This window comes from Myxine glutinosa, chromosome 1, assembly GCF_964187855.1.
Source record: "Myxine glutinosa chromosome 1, kmMyxGlut1.1, whole genome shotgun sequence".
In the NCBI taxonomy this organism is placed as follows: domain Eukaryota; kingdom Metazoa; phylum Chordata; class Myxini; order Myxiniformes; family Myxinidae; genus Myxine; species Myxine glutinosa.
The window spans coordinates 216,769,146-216,782,859 of NC_136261.1; the positions used below are offsets into that span (position 1 = coordinate 216,769,146).

The 13,714-nt window shown below is 46.6% G+C and overlaps 1 protein-coding gene across 1 annotated transcript in view; it reads left to right on the top strand.

Moving 5' to 3' along the window:
- MRAS (muscle RAS oncogene homolog) overlaps positions 1–12,837 on the top strand; it is an 84,272-nt gene extending 71,435 nt beyond the window's left edge. Inside the window, exon 7 of the mRNA XM_068126421.2 lies at positions 10,627–12,837. Coding sequence (XP_067982522.1) covers positions 10,627–10,720 — 94 coding nt within the window. The 3' untranslated portion in view covers positions 10,721–12,837. The remainder of the gene's footprint in view (positions 1–10,626) is intronic.
- The last annotated feature ends 877 nt before the right edge of the window (positions 12,838–13,714 follow it).

Below are 13,714 nucleotides of genomic sequence, written 5' to 3' on the forward strand. Positions count from 1 at the left end.
GCCTGTATTTGGCTCCATTCATTGTTCCCTCTATCCTCACAAGTCTCCCAGTCCCTGCCACTGAAAAGCATCCCCATAACATGATGCTTTCATCACCATGCTTCATGATAGGGATGGTGTTAGATGGGTGCTGAGTTGTGCTCGGTTTCTGCCAGAAGTAGCGCTTTGCATTCAGGCCAAAGAGTTCAGTTTTTATCTCATCAGACCACAGAATATTTTGCCTCATGCTCTTTTGCCTTTTGCCTCAGAGTCTTTCACATGCCTTTTTCTCAGAAGTGGCTTCCGTCTGGCCACTCTCCCTTAAAGCCTAGAATTGTGAAGTGCTGCAGAGACTATTGGCTTTCCGGTAGGTTCTCCCATTTCAGCCAAGGAATTCTGTAGTTCTGTCAGAGTGGTCATTGAGTTATTAGTCACCTCCCTGACCAAGGTCTTTCTTGCAAGGTTGCTCATTTTGATTGGATGGCTAGCTCTAGGAAGAGTCTGGGTAGTTCCATATTCTTTCCATTTCATAATGATAGAGCTTACTGTGCTCTTTGGAACTTTGGAACATTCGAGAAATCTTTGGAAGGAACACTCTATAAATGGTTTTATACCATTCCCAGATCGATGACTCCTCACAATTATATCTCGTAGTTCTACATACAGTTCCTTGGACTTCATGGTGGAGTTTCTACTCTGACATGCACTGTTAACTGTGGGACCTTATATAGAAAGGTGTTTTTCTTTTTAAATCATGTCCAATCAGTTGAATTGGCCACAGGTGGACTCCAATCAAGTTGTAGAGACATCTCAAGGATGATCAAATAAAATTGCATGCACCTCAACTCAATTTGGAGTGTCAGAGCAAAGGGGTTGAATACTTATTGACTCGATACATTTCAGCTTTTAATTTGCAATTATTTTGTAAGTTATTCTAAAAAAAAAAATCCACTTTGACATTATGGGCTATTATGTGTAGATCAGTAACAATAATGGTATAAAACAAATGGACTTTCAGGAAAGAAAAGCGAAATTTGAAAAGGTGGATTTGGAGTTTTTTTTAACGGGGGTAGAAAAGATCAAGGTTTTGGATGGGGGAAGATAAGAGATGGTGGTGAACAGCTGTTTTGAAGACCTGGAGGGAGGAGTGTGATTGAAGAGAATGTGGGAGTTTGTTCCAGAGGCAGGAAAAAAGAGGAATGAAAGAGTGAAGGTGAGCAGAGAGTCTTGATTTTGGCAGTTTAACCAGAAGAGGGTTGCTCGCAGATCTTGTGCGTCGTGATGCAATATCTGGGGGACAGAGCAGAGACAGAGCTTAGGGAGCTAGGCCAGAGAGGAGTCGGTAGAAGACAGAAAGACCACCAATTTGCCTGCAATTTTGTTTTGTAGAAGTGGAAACTCAAAATCATAATTGTATTGAGGAATTTATGAAACCTCCCACCCACCTTAGGATAACAACTGGGACCCCAAAATGTTCCACAGAAGATGGCAGCGCTAGCCCTTAAACTGAGGGAGTAGCTCGGGGATGGACGGATACTCCTGCTTTGATATATATATATATATATATATATATATATATATATATATATATATATATATATATATATATATATATATATATATATATATATATACTGTATATATTGTTGCGGACGCGGTTAAGATGTTATTTTGACCGAGCGGTGGTGTATTACCGCGACCGAACAGTTATTCCCCGATGAGAACCCGATTCCACCCAAACGTTGGCCGGATCGCACCGCGGCTGCTCAATGAGGGAAAAGACTAAAACGACGAATGCAAAGAGGAAGACGAAGGCAAAGGAAGGTTTGGAAATACTACTAAATTTATTTACTATTTACACACATAAGCAAAAAGAAAGCAGTCACGTTTATTTACAAGCACATAAGACGCAGGTGACACAGTGAAAATACTAGCTTACCTACAGTCTTAATTAACCCAGGACAGAACAAACAAAAGACAGACTCACGCGGGGAATGACAGGAATGGCAGGAGGTGGATGGCTGGAGGTGAACGCTTGGTGGAGCCAACGCGGAGCTTGGTGGAGCCTTGGTGGAGGTGAATGCTTGGTGGAGCCAACGCGGAGCTTGGTGGAGCCTTGGTGGAGGTGAACGCTTGGTGGAGCCAACGCGGAGCTTGGTGGAGCCTTGGTGGAGGTGAACGCTTGGTGGAGCCAACGTGGAGCTTGGAGGAGCCTTGGTGGAGGTGAACGCTTGGTGGAGCCAACGCGGCTGGTGGGGGGGTGGTGTGACGGGTTCTCTCTCCTTCCCTCACAAGCTTCAGGACTCTTTCTCTCGCTTTCTTAGTCCCACCCAGTCCAACAACTTCCTCTCTTGCCTAGTCCAACTCAAGGCCTTTCTGTCTTCTGATCTCCTCCCTCCTCTACTCTCTCCGGGGGCCTCTGCCTCGGGTTATATAAGCCCCACCCTTGACCCTTTGCGAACCTCCCCAAAACGTTCTCTCTCCGCCCTCTAAATCCAACCCCTCGTTCTGGGTTGGTCGGCAAGGGCTGGTTCACTCCTCCCCTCTATGACGAGGTGGGGACCCGCCTTTCTTCCCCAACCCTGCCTCGTGGTCAATGGCGGATGAAGGGAAAACCGCCCAAAATGCAGTTGGCAATTGGAAGGGAGGTAATTGGCAATGGCACTCGAGGCCTGGCAAAGACGAAAGGGGAAATGGAAGTTTTGGGAGTGGGAATGAAGGGAATCTATCTCTTTCACTGGTGCAATGGAGTACTTCAATTAATGGGAGACACAGCCTTACCCTAAAACACAGAATAAGATATAACTATCGAACAGGGGTATTTTATGATTGGCTGACGTGTATGCTTGTGGACTAATTATGGGACGCCCTTTTGACCTTTACACAGCTCCGGAGGCAGGAGGCGCAGAATAACAATAATAATAATAATAAAGCACACAATCAAAAAAAAATACAGTCCTCATATCCGCAACACTGCACCCTCCTCCTCTTAGGCACGTCCCGGGCCGACAACTTTTTATTTAGTGTGACACGTAGGTGTAGTTCCCTCTACTTTTAACCTGACCCTGAGTGCGACAGTTTTTAAAACATAAATAAATGTGTCCCGCTGCTCCATTGCACCCTGCCTAACAGACACGCCCACAGTTAACCGAATTGCGGAATGGTCTTCAAACTACACACTGACGGTGGGGAGCATTATTTACAATGACTCTGCTTTTATTTACAAGACTAACCCAGGACCTGTAATTGTTCTTTCTGGGGGGGAGACAGTCTGCTCTGCATCGACGCACCATGAAAGCACCCAAAAACGCACCAATACACACCCAAGCACCAATCGGTGCAGTCACCATTGTTCAAGAAAATAAAACCAACAACCCCTAACCCTGCAGGTGATCTCTTGCTCTTCGGCTCCCTCTGCTGGCTATTATTATGTCTTCCAGTTGTTGTCATTCTCTCTCATTTTCTTACTGGCGGCCTATTTGCAATAAAGTGTGCCTAACGTGTCCATTTTATTTTCTTTATTTATGGCCCACAGGGCCGACTACGTGTGGTTCACCTGTGGGGCATCGGTGCCCTGTGGCCAAGGTCCGCCAGCAAGATTTCGGGCCCTCATGGCCAGTTCCAGCAGAGGGGCCATGCCCCAACCCATGGGCTCCATAAGTGGTGCTCGGACACAGACATGTGGTCCATAATGTGGTGCATCAATGCAGACAGCTGGTTCTGAGAGTGCCGGGCGCACAATGGCCGCCTCACGCACGCTCCCCTTGGCGCCCAATGGCGCACAGGTCATGTGGGAGACAAAAGAGACAAATGAGCGAGGGGTAAGGTCACAAGGGTACACATCAATAAGGCAATGCAAGGCGAAATGCGTACGGAGAGCGAAGTGAGAAAGCTCGTCCCTACCGTACGTCACCCCCCTGTCACCCACACTACCCTTGCCCTTACCCCATATGTACAAAATCTACACATTACCAATCCGTCGCTACTGTCACGTCTCCCCATATTTCCTCTATACCAAATTCGTCACCACACTCCCTCTAACCAGAATTTGCCATCACCCAATTCATCATCAATCCTCATAAGGAGGAAGAGATGGAACATCAAGCACAATGTCACACTCACGTCATGATGCGTCTCACATTCCAAACATTTGCACAGTAAAAAATAATCAAAACATGGCATGGTGTGGAGTACCTGTCACCTCAGGTGAGTGGATGCAGATGGTGCGAGGAGATCCTTCTTCCTAACTATCCTCTAAATGATTTTAACACACTTTACACTACCCGGGGTCTTTCCCTGCCAATCCATTGGCCAACTTACACTATGGGTTCTAAAAACCAATTCCCATTGACCAAACTGTGGTGCTTCTCAATTTGGGGTCTCACTCCCCCGATTAATCTCCCGGTGCCCTTGCACAATTTCTGGGCTGCGACGTGTAGCTCTCCCAGCAGGTCTACCCACCTGCACACCTCCACCACTGCAGTTGCCACCCGAGCTTACCTAGCTCCTCACCCTAACCTATCTAACTGGGGAAGGCCCCTCCTGGCTCTGTCACCCCTTGGTGCCCTCTGGCACTGGGCTACCCGGGTCCGTCCTCCGGATCCTCAGGCCCCATCCACAACAACTACCGGCTCCCAGAGCCCACCTGCGGCCTCACCTGGCCGACATCCTCACAGTGGTGGAGTGCTCAAACCAACTACACACACTAACAGGCTACACGCCCAGCCATTTCCACAACACTAATGCACCCATCCAAATACCATTCTTCCACCCGCACCACAGATGCCAATATCCAACCACAATTTACCTATACCCTCTACCTAACACTTACACTACCCGCCCCGGGTATTCGTGATGGGGGTCCACTCTTCCCCCATTCACACCTTCGCACCATCCACTCCACTCCATAGTTTCCACCATACTCACTCCATGACCATCCATTCCAATCCTCCATATACTCCACACTCCATGTATTGCATACACCTGTTCCTCATACCTGTTGTTGCACACCTGTGCACTCACACCTGGTGCCACCTGCACCCTCCTCCTCTTCCTGGACCATTGGGTCAGCACAATACACAATCACCTTCACTCACTCATACACTGCTCCACACACCTGTTCAGTTGCACACCTGTGCAATCCTCACCTGTTCAATCACACCTGTTCCTCACACACTTTCAATCCTCACACGGCATCATCTAACTACCTGTTGCCCTGCTAACTTAGTGCTCCCCGTCTTCCCTTTAAACTAAGCACATACCACGTCATTATAATCCACTCTAACCTACCTGCGTCCCCACTACAGGTATCCTTGTCACTAACTAATCTTAACGTCACCTAATGTCATCTTCGCTAGATCCCTACACACGATATCCTAACCCACCCGGGGCTAGTTTTCACTGCCATCAACCCCATAAGCTAGTGCTCCTTTGCCCCCCCCCCCCCCTGTGAGGGATGACAGAGTTGCCATCCCACCACATCGGGGAGGTCCCACTATCAATTTTGCTCACCAAATTTCAGCCAATCAAAAATTTGCCAATCATCTGCCAATCACCGTACCAATCATCAAATTTTGCCTTTTTCTAATTTTGGGTCCAAAACACCAACCTCATCACCCGTCTACTTATTAGATCCTCTCGGTGCGCCAATTCACGTCTACAGCCCGGCTTCGTACAGCCGAGCAATGAACGCGGGTTCTTTGGTGCCGGCGGCTGGATGCGTCCGGCACTCGGTGCAGGGACGGGGGCTTACCCGTGCCGAGATCCCATGCACCACCTCGGCGCGGAGCCATCCAATCGCCCGATCTCGACCTGCCGGCACGTCTCAACAAAAAGTGGTCGCCATGACGACCCTTCCTATCGGGCTGCCCGTTCCGCCTAGCGGAGCACGGACGCGGCCGTTCGAAACGCGGCCCAGCGTGGATCACGTACGGCGGTCCTTTCGAACCCGCCGTGGCTCGGATCCCCGCTGGTTCTCGCGGCACGCGAAGCTGCCCGACGCGCACCGAGGGCCCGATTCGGCTATAAGTCGCTCTAACCGCTAACCCGGTTACCGTCGATGCCTCACCTGCATGCTTACACGCATACGCTACCCCTTTCTTGCTCATACATCCAGCCGTCTCCCTGCTCTTGGTCGTACCTTCTCTAACACACCCAGGTACACTCATTCCACTCACAGACTTGGTCACACACCTGACCACCGAACACCTTTGCACACACTCGTCGCTCGCACACCTCACCAACACACCTCTTCGCGCCCCCTCCTCGGTCACCTCCTCTGTGACAATCACAGGTGTGCTCTCACTCGCACACCCAACCACGTGCCTCACGACCAACTCAAGTGTGCATTCCCACACACGCTCTACCATTCCAGGTGTGCATCCTTCCATTCCAGGTGTACATCCTCGCTCACCTGTCACAACCAACTCACGCTCCGTGTCACTCTCACTACTTTCACCTCCACTCTTGACAACGCACTCACCCTTACTCTCGACAGCGCACTCTTTTCTCATGCACCTGTCCATTACACACCTTTCTCGCGCATCCTCTTGCGCACACTCTCCCGTTACCTCCGCCGTAACACTCACCACAGGCGTACACTCTTTCGTTACATCCTCTGTAACACTCCTCACTACGCGCTTCCATGTGCTCCCTCGCACACGCGATACAACCAACTCACTCTCGACAGCGCACTCACTCCTTGGCGCGCACTTTTTCCTCACACACCCCATGGTCGGACATTCTCGCACGCCTCGTTTTTCGCACACCAGTCCTGTCGCACACTTCACCAACGGCCTTTCACGAACACCCGGATCCAAACCAATCCCCAAGCCGACTGAAGCTTTCCTCACATCATATACATTGCCGAATATTTCGCCACTCACCTTGGCACCTCGTCTCCGCACCTCTTTCAAAAAAAACCACCTTTAGAGGCCATTTTTCCCCGCAAGCGGGGGTTGGCCTTTTTCGGGAACTGTGGTTGTTGTTGTTTTTCGGTCCCCTTTTTGAAGCAATGTTTTACGGCCGGATGCCCTTCCTGACGCCAACCCTTTTTGCCGCCTTTAACGACAAACAGGGAATTACCAGTGAACTGGTACTCAATGAACTACCAGTGAACTGGTCTCCGCACCTCTTTCGCCACCTGCAAACTCTTTATTTGGTTAGTGAGCATCACATTATGAGTTGAGCACCGACCTTGTACCAATTCCATCACCTCCTCCTGGATTTCTCTTTTAGTTTCTGTCCGTCTTTTCTTAATTTCACTCACCTCTTCTTCCACTTCCTCTAATTTTTGCTTCACCTCTTTTATTTCCCGGTGCGTCTCCTCAAGTTCGTCCTCTAAGGCTACCGTGACCGTCTCTATGTGCATCCTCACCTGCCGGTCCTTCGTCTCCATTACCTCTGTCACCTCGTCCAACCTCATTGTCAGTCCCTCACGTACCATCTGACATTGCCTCTGTGTCGCTATTAAGTCATTTTTAATTTCTTTTTGTGTCGCTTTTAACCCCCCGATTATTGCCGTGTTCTTTTCCACTTGGTCCACTAATTCCTTTTGTCCCACTGTCAGCTGTTCTACTCCCCTCGTCAGACCCTCTATTCCCCCTTGTAACCTCGCCGTATTATTCCTCACCTCTTTCTCTATACGCTTTTCGCCTCGCTTTACCTCCTCGCGTACCCCCGAGACCTCCTCACTTACACCTCGTCGTATCTCCTCTTTCATCTCCTCCCTCTCTTTTGTAGATGCTACCCTCATCTGTCCCAATTCATCCCTCTGAGCATCCAATTTACTTTCTAACCCGATTTTCACCTCCTCTATCTGGTTCCCCATCTGTTCGATTTCCCGGGCGGATTGCTCCCCTATTTCCCGCAATTTGTCTTCCATCCTATTTTCTAACCCCATTAACCCATTTTTCACCCCCTCTAACTGATTCTCCTGGGCAGCCATTCTATTTTCCACCCCCGTTAACCCATTCTTTACCTCTTTTATCCCGTTGTCTAACCCCTCAAATTTAGCTTCTAGCCGTTCCCCCATTTCTCCCATTTTGCCCCCCATTTCGCCCATTTTGCCCCCCATTTTGCCCCCCAATCGCTCACTATCAGCCCTCGCTTCGTCCCTCATTGCCCCCATTTGCCCCATAAGGGCCCCCATCATTCTGCTTTCCATTTTCTCACTATCGTTTTTTTTCTGCATTTCCACCATGAATTGGGTCATGAAGGCTTGCATTTGGGCCGCGCTCATTGGTTCCGCGGCCGTGGCCCCCTCAACCACGTGCGCGAGAGCGCCATTTTGTGCGTCTGATACCCCCTCAGCCTCATTGCCAATGTTCTCCTCCTCTCTTTCATCCACATACATTTCCCCTAGGTCCTGGGTCGATTCCACCCCGTCTATCTCTCCCACCGGCATCCGATCGCCTTGACCAGCCATGGCGCGATTTCAAAATTCGGGTTTTTCTTTTAAAACACAATTCTTTAGCAGCTCGTAATTTTGAGCGCGTTAAGCGCGCTTCGGGTCCGTATCCCACTCCTCGACACCAATTGTTGTGGTAATAACACAATTGGTGTCCACAATTTGGGCTAAATAAATTTAGTCCCAGGTTCGAATCCCAACTCCTGACTACCAATTGTTGCGGACGCGGTTAAGATGTTATTTTGACCGAGCGGTGGTGTTTTACCGCGACCGAACAGTTATTCCCCGATGAGAACCCGATTCCACCCAAACGTTGGCCGGATCGCACCGCGGCTGCTCAATGAGGGAAAAGACTAAAACGACGAATGCAAAGAGGAAGACGAAGGCAAAGGAAGGTTTGGAAATACTACTAAATTTATTTACTATTTACACACATAAGCAAAAAGAAAGCAGTCACGTTTATTTACAAGCACATAAGACGCAGGTGACACAGTGAAAATACTAGCTTACCTACAGTCTTAATTAACCCAGGACAGAACAAACAAAAGACAGACTCACGCGGGGAATGACAGGAATGGCAGGAGGTGGATGGCTGGAGGTGAACGCTTGGTGGAGCCAACGCGGAGCTTGGTGGAGCCTTGGTGGAGGTGAACGCTTGGTGGAGCCAACGCGGAGCTTGGTGGAGCCTTGGTGGAGGTGAACGCTTGGTGGAGCCTTGGTGGAGGTGAACGCTTGGTGGAGCCAACGCGGCTGGTGGGGGGGTGGTGTGACGGGTTCTCTCTCCTTCCCTCACAAGCTTCAGGACTCTTTCTCTCTCTTTCTTAGTCCCACCCAGTCCAACAACTTCCTCTCTTGCCTAGTCCAACTCAAGGCCTTTCTGTCTTCTGATCTCCTCCCTCCTCTACTCTCTCCGGGGGCCTCTGCCTCGGGTTATATAAGCCCCACCCTTGACCCTTTGCGAACCTCCCCAAAACGTTCTCTCTCTGCCCTCTAAAGCCAACCCCTCGTTCTGGGTTGGTCGGCAAGGGCTGGTTCACTCCTCCCCTCTATGACGAGGTGGGGACCCGCCTTTCTTCCCCAACCCTGCCTCGTGGTCAATGGCGGATGAAGGGAAAACCGCCCAAAATGCAGTTGGCAATTGGAAGGGAGGTAATTGGCAATGGCACTCGAGGCCTGGCAAAGACGAAAGGGGAAATGGAAGTTTTGGGAGTGGGAATGAAGGGAATCTATCTCTTTCACTGGTGCAATGGAGTATTTCTATTAATGGGAGACACAGCCTTACCCTAAAACACAGAATAAAATATAACTATCGAACAGGGGTATTCTATGATTGGCTGACGTGTATGCTTGTGGACTAATTAATGGGACGCCCTTTTGACCTTTACACAGCTCCGGAGGCAGGAGGCGCAGAATAACAATAATAATAATAATAAAGCACACAATCAAAAAAAAATACAGTCCTCATATCCGCAACAATATATATATATATATTTTTTTGTTGAGAATTGGCCAATGAAAAGGTGTATGCCAGCAAATCTACTAATTTGGACTAATTAGAAAGTTATATCTGCAATGTTTTTGCTGATGTTTTTTGCCAATGTTTTGCCAATGTTTTTTTAACCAGAGGAGTGTATTTGGCATTGAGTGAAAAATGTTGAAGGAATGAAAGAATGTGCTGAGAACTCAGAAGCTTATGTTGAAATTTCATTTTCACAAATGAAAACGGCAATAAATGGACTTTCAGAAAAAGAAAAAAAAACATTTTCATGTTTTATTTACACTAACAACGTGGTATTTTTTTCTGCCTTCACATTTCTTGCTGCACCATCGTTGAACTGCAATTACAGACTACCAAACATCATACTGTGCAACAATTAATGCTCTTTGAGCAACTGTTAATCTCAGCCATAATGGATCTATCTGAAAGCAAAGAAAAAAAATATATTAATGGGAATGAACAAGCTTGCAAAAGAAATGAATGGTCTATCTAAATTCTAAAACAACAGGGTATTTCTGTATTTAAAATAAGCAAATAATAATTATAGATCACCCATAATGATTGATTTGCACTTCGTGTCCCATCCACTGCACAAACACACACGTTGCTACAATAATAGTCTTCGTCTTGATGAATTGGGAAAACATTGCTACTTTACAATTGGTAACACCTCAACCTTTGCAAGTGAAATGGTGGTTTAATCCAATGCATTGTTTCGACTGAATCTCTGTTCCTTCATCAGGGAGCAGGTACCCGAGAAGAGCAAGAAGAGACGGAAAGAGAAATGGCGAAGCGACCGGCATCAGAGCGTGCAGTGTCGTTGCACTCTAATGTAGCTCCGCACCTGAGAACAAACCCCCAGATAAGAAGATTTCATCTATCATCTGCCTCAAAATTCTCATTTTTTAAAAACCCCTTTGTCCTTCTGCTTCATCATATTTTAGTTTTTGTGTGTCCACCTGAATGCTTTTGTTTTGTTTTGTTCTTTTACTATTTCTGTATATATGTAGAAGCAATTGTTGAACACCTCTTCCATCCTGCAATTTTGCCGTTTTAGTTTTCCTTTTCCCATCCTTCCTTTGCAGCATCAAAATTTTGTTTATACCACTTTCGATTATTATTGCTTTTTTGCATCTTCCTTTGCTATTCATCCTTGGATGAGTCGGTTTCCAAAGTCGAGTTGCTCCCTGGAAGCCCAAAAGCACCAGGATGAGAGAGAAATGGCTGATATTCCTGCACTTTGTGTTTTATTATTATTTTTTATTTTATTCACGACAGCTGTCATGACATGCCAAGGTTGAGGCTGACATGGCAATAACACAGATGTGTGTTTACCATTGGCATCGACACAGTGTAAGCAATTTGTAGATTTGAAATATCTTGATTAATTATAAGGCGCCGCACATGGCCGAGCCCATGATTTGTCAGTTTAAAGACTGTTGTCGTAGTGAGAGCGATGTGGGACCTGTATTTTTTTTTTTTATACACTACAAGTAATTTTGTAACTATCTAAAAATATAATCTCAGTAAGGGAAAATGTGTGCATCGAATGGGTCGTTCATTGTTGAACTTTGTTTGTTTTGAAGGCCTGCCGGTGGGATTTGTAAAGACAGGTCTCATTTTTGAAACCTGCAGCAATGGTTTGTTGCTTATTTTTCTTTTTTTAAATTGTAATATGAATGAGCATACCAACCAAGAATTTCCAAGCATGACGATATAAATATATATTTAAGCAGAATGAAGATCCTTTCTGGTAACTGTACGTGAGCGCAAAAAGCTTGCGGCGAGTGGGAACAGAACGACAGAGAAAGTGTAAAATGTAACAAGGGGAAAATATTGGCAATTTCCTTTGCCGAGTGTGAGTTTGCTCGGTTCAAGGTTCAAGGACTTGTGCAATAGTTGTGGAAACCGGTGGTGCACAAAGTTATGCACCACATGACGCAGAGTATGCCCGCGCACTCGCGTGGCACTCGCTGCGTTCATTGGCGGCACCTTTTATTCGGCCATTGCGAGCCCAATTGGGTTCGAAGCTTCAGCAAAGTATTTTATCCTTGCTTCGACTTGGTTAGTAGGAATCGTTTCCACAAGTTTCATAAAAAGCTCTTCCGTTAGTGGTTTTGTGTACAAAAATAATTTTCACGTAATTCGTCCCCCTTCCTTACCCCTCCCCACCTTTCTTTCCTTTATACCTTGTCCTGTTTGCAATGATAATGTCTTTGATTGAAAGTTTCATAAGATATAGACTATTTACTTTGATCGTCTCTTTGTGCAAGTTTATTCTAGATGGCAGAAAAGAACCCTATTTTGGTAATAAAATGTGATGCCTCAACTTTTCTGCAGGTTTGCGCAGGCCGTGCTAAATTAGCGATTTATTGTACAACTTGTGCCTATTTGTAAGGGGGGGAAAAGTATCTCATGGCCTTTGCTACTTCTTACGAGTAATAACCCAGGTGACATGTTTCCTGTGATCTAAACACTTTAATTGTTAAAAAAAAGCCTTTTGACTCCATTTTGAAGTGAATGTCATCTCTGGTTTTATTGCTCCTTGCTCACACCATGTGCCTGCTTTATTATACTTTTTGCATGGCTGTTGTGAAATAACTTTGAAATTCAAAACGGTTTACGTTCTACGCCTGTGGCTCATTCCTTGTGCTAAATGTGTTAAAGTGGCGTGTTTTGCTTTGCTCCGTGGCATTGTGCAAGAGTCGCCCGTGGCCAGTTTCACATTGCTGCTGCGCCCCAACATTTTGTGCAGATAGAAGTTTGAATCAAATGGTGGTCGACTATTGACGGTTGGTTTGAAGGGAGGGACGGGGAGTTTGATGCCTCGGTTTTTGAAGAATGGGTGGGCCAGTTGTTGTTTTATTACTTTTTTAACGCTTTGTTAGGTTGTGTCATTCTTCCAGACGTGATTACGTTTAACGCGGTTTTAATAAATGCGTGATGAAGAGGAGCCGGTCCTGTGTGGAATCGCTTTATTTGGACAGCGGTCATGTTAGGATAAAGCATGGGTGGTCGTGGAGCAGAAATGAAGCCTTTGGTATACCACGAATGTTCCCCTGTATTTGTGGGGTCGGTTTTGGAGTAGTGTGACCACAATGTAGTAACTGAAGTTCAGGATAGTGGTGTAAGAATGGATTTTAGGAAGGCAAACTTTGAGTGTATGAGAGGTTATTTTGGGAGCTTTAGATTAGGTAAAACGAATTGCATGAATGTGCAGTTTGCATGGGAGAAATTGGTAACCTTCAAGGAGCAAATGTGTAGGGTGCAGTGTCGGCATATTCCAGTAAGGTGTATAAAGATAGATGCAGAGATACTAGCAATGTAACTGAGCAGGGAGATACACAGTGTAATAAGCAGATGGCATACATTCAATAAAAAAGAACAGGACTGGAGTGTGACTCATCAGTATAGGAGTAAACAGAGGCAAGTTAAGAAAATAACACGGCAGGCCAAAAGGTAATATGAAAAGGACATAGCCAAAAATATTAAACATAACAGCAAGACATTCTTTAAGGATATTAGGGGTAAGGAAAGGGTTGCGAAATAGCAAAAGAGAATTGGTGGAGGATGAGGGTGAGATGGCAGGGTTAGTAAATGTGTTTTTTGCTTCTACATTTACACGGGAGCTTTCAATAGAGGAAAGTATCTGTCACGGGGGTGAGCAACAGCTTTTGGAAGAGATCCATGTAGGAGAGGAGGAAGTGAAGAAACAGATAGAAAAATTAAGGAATGACAAATCTCCAGGGCCAGATAATATACATCCTAGAGACCTAGACCAAGAGTATTGATGGAGGTGGCAGAGCAGATAAGCATGGTGTTAGTGGATA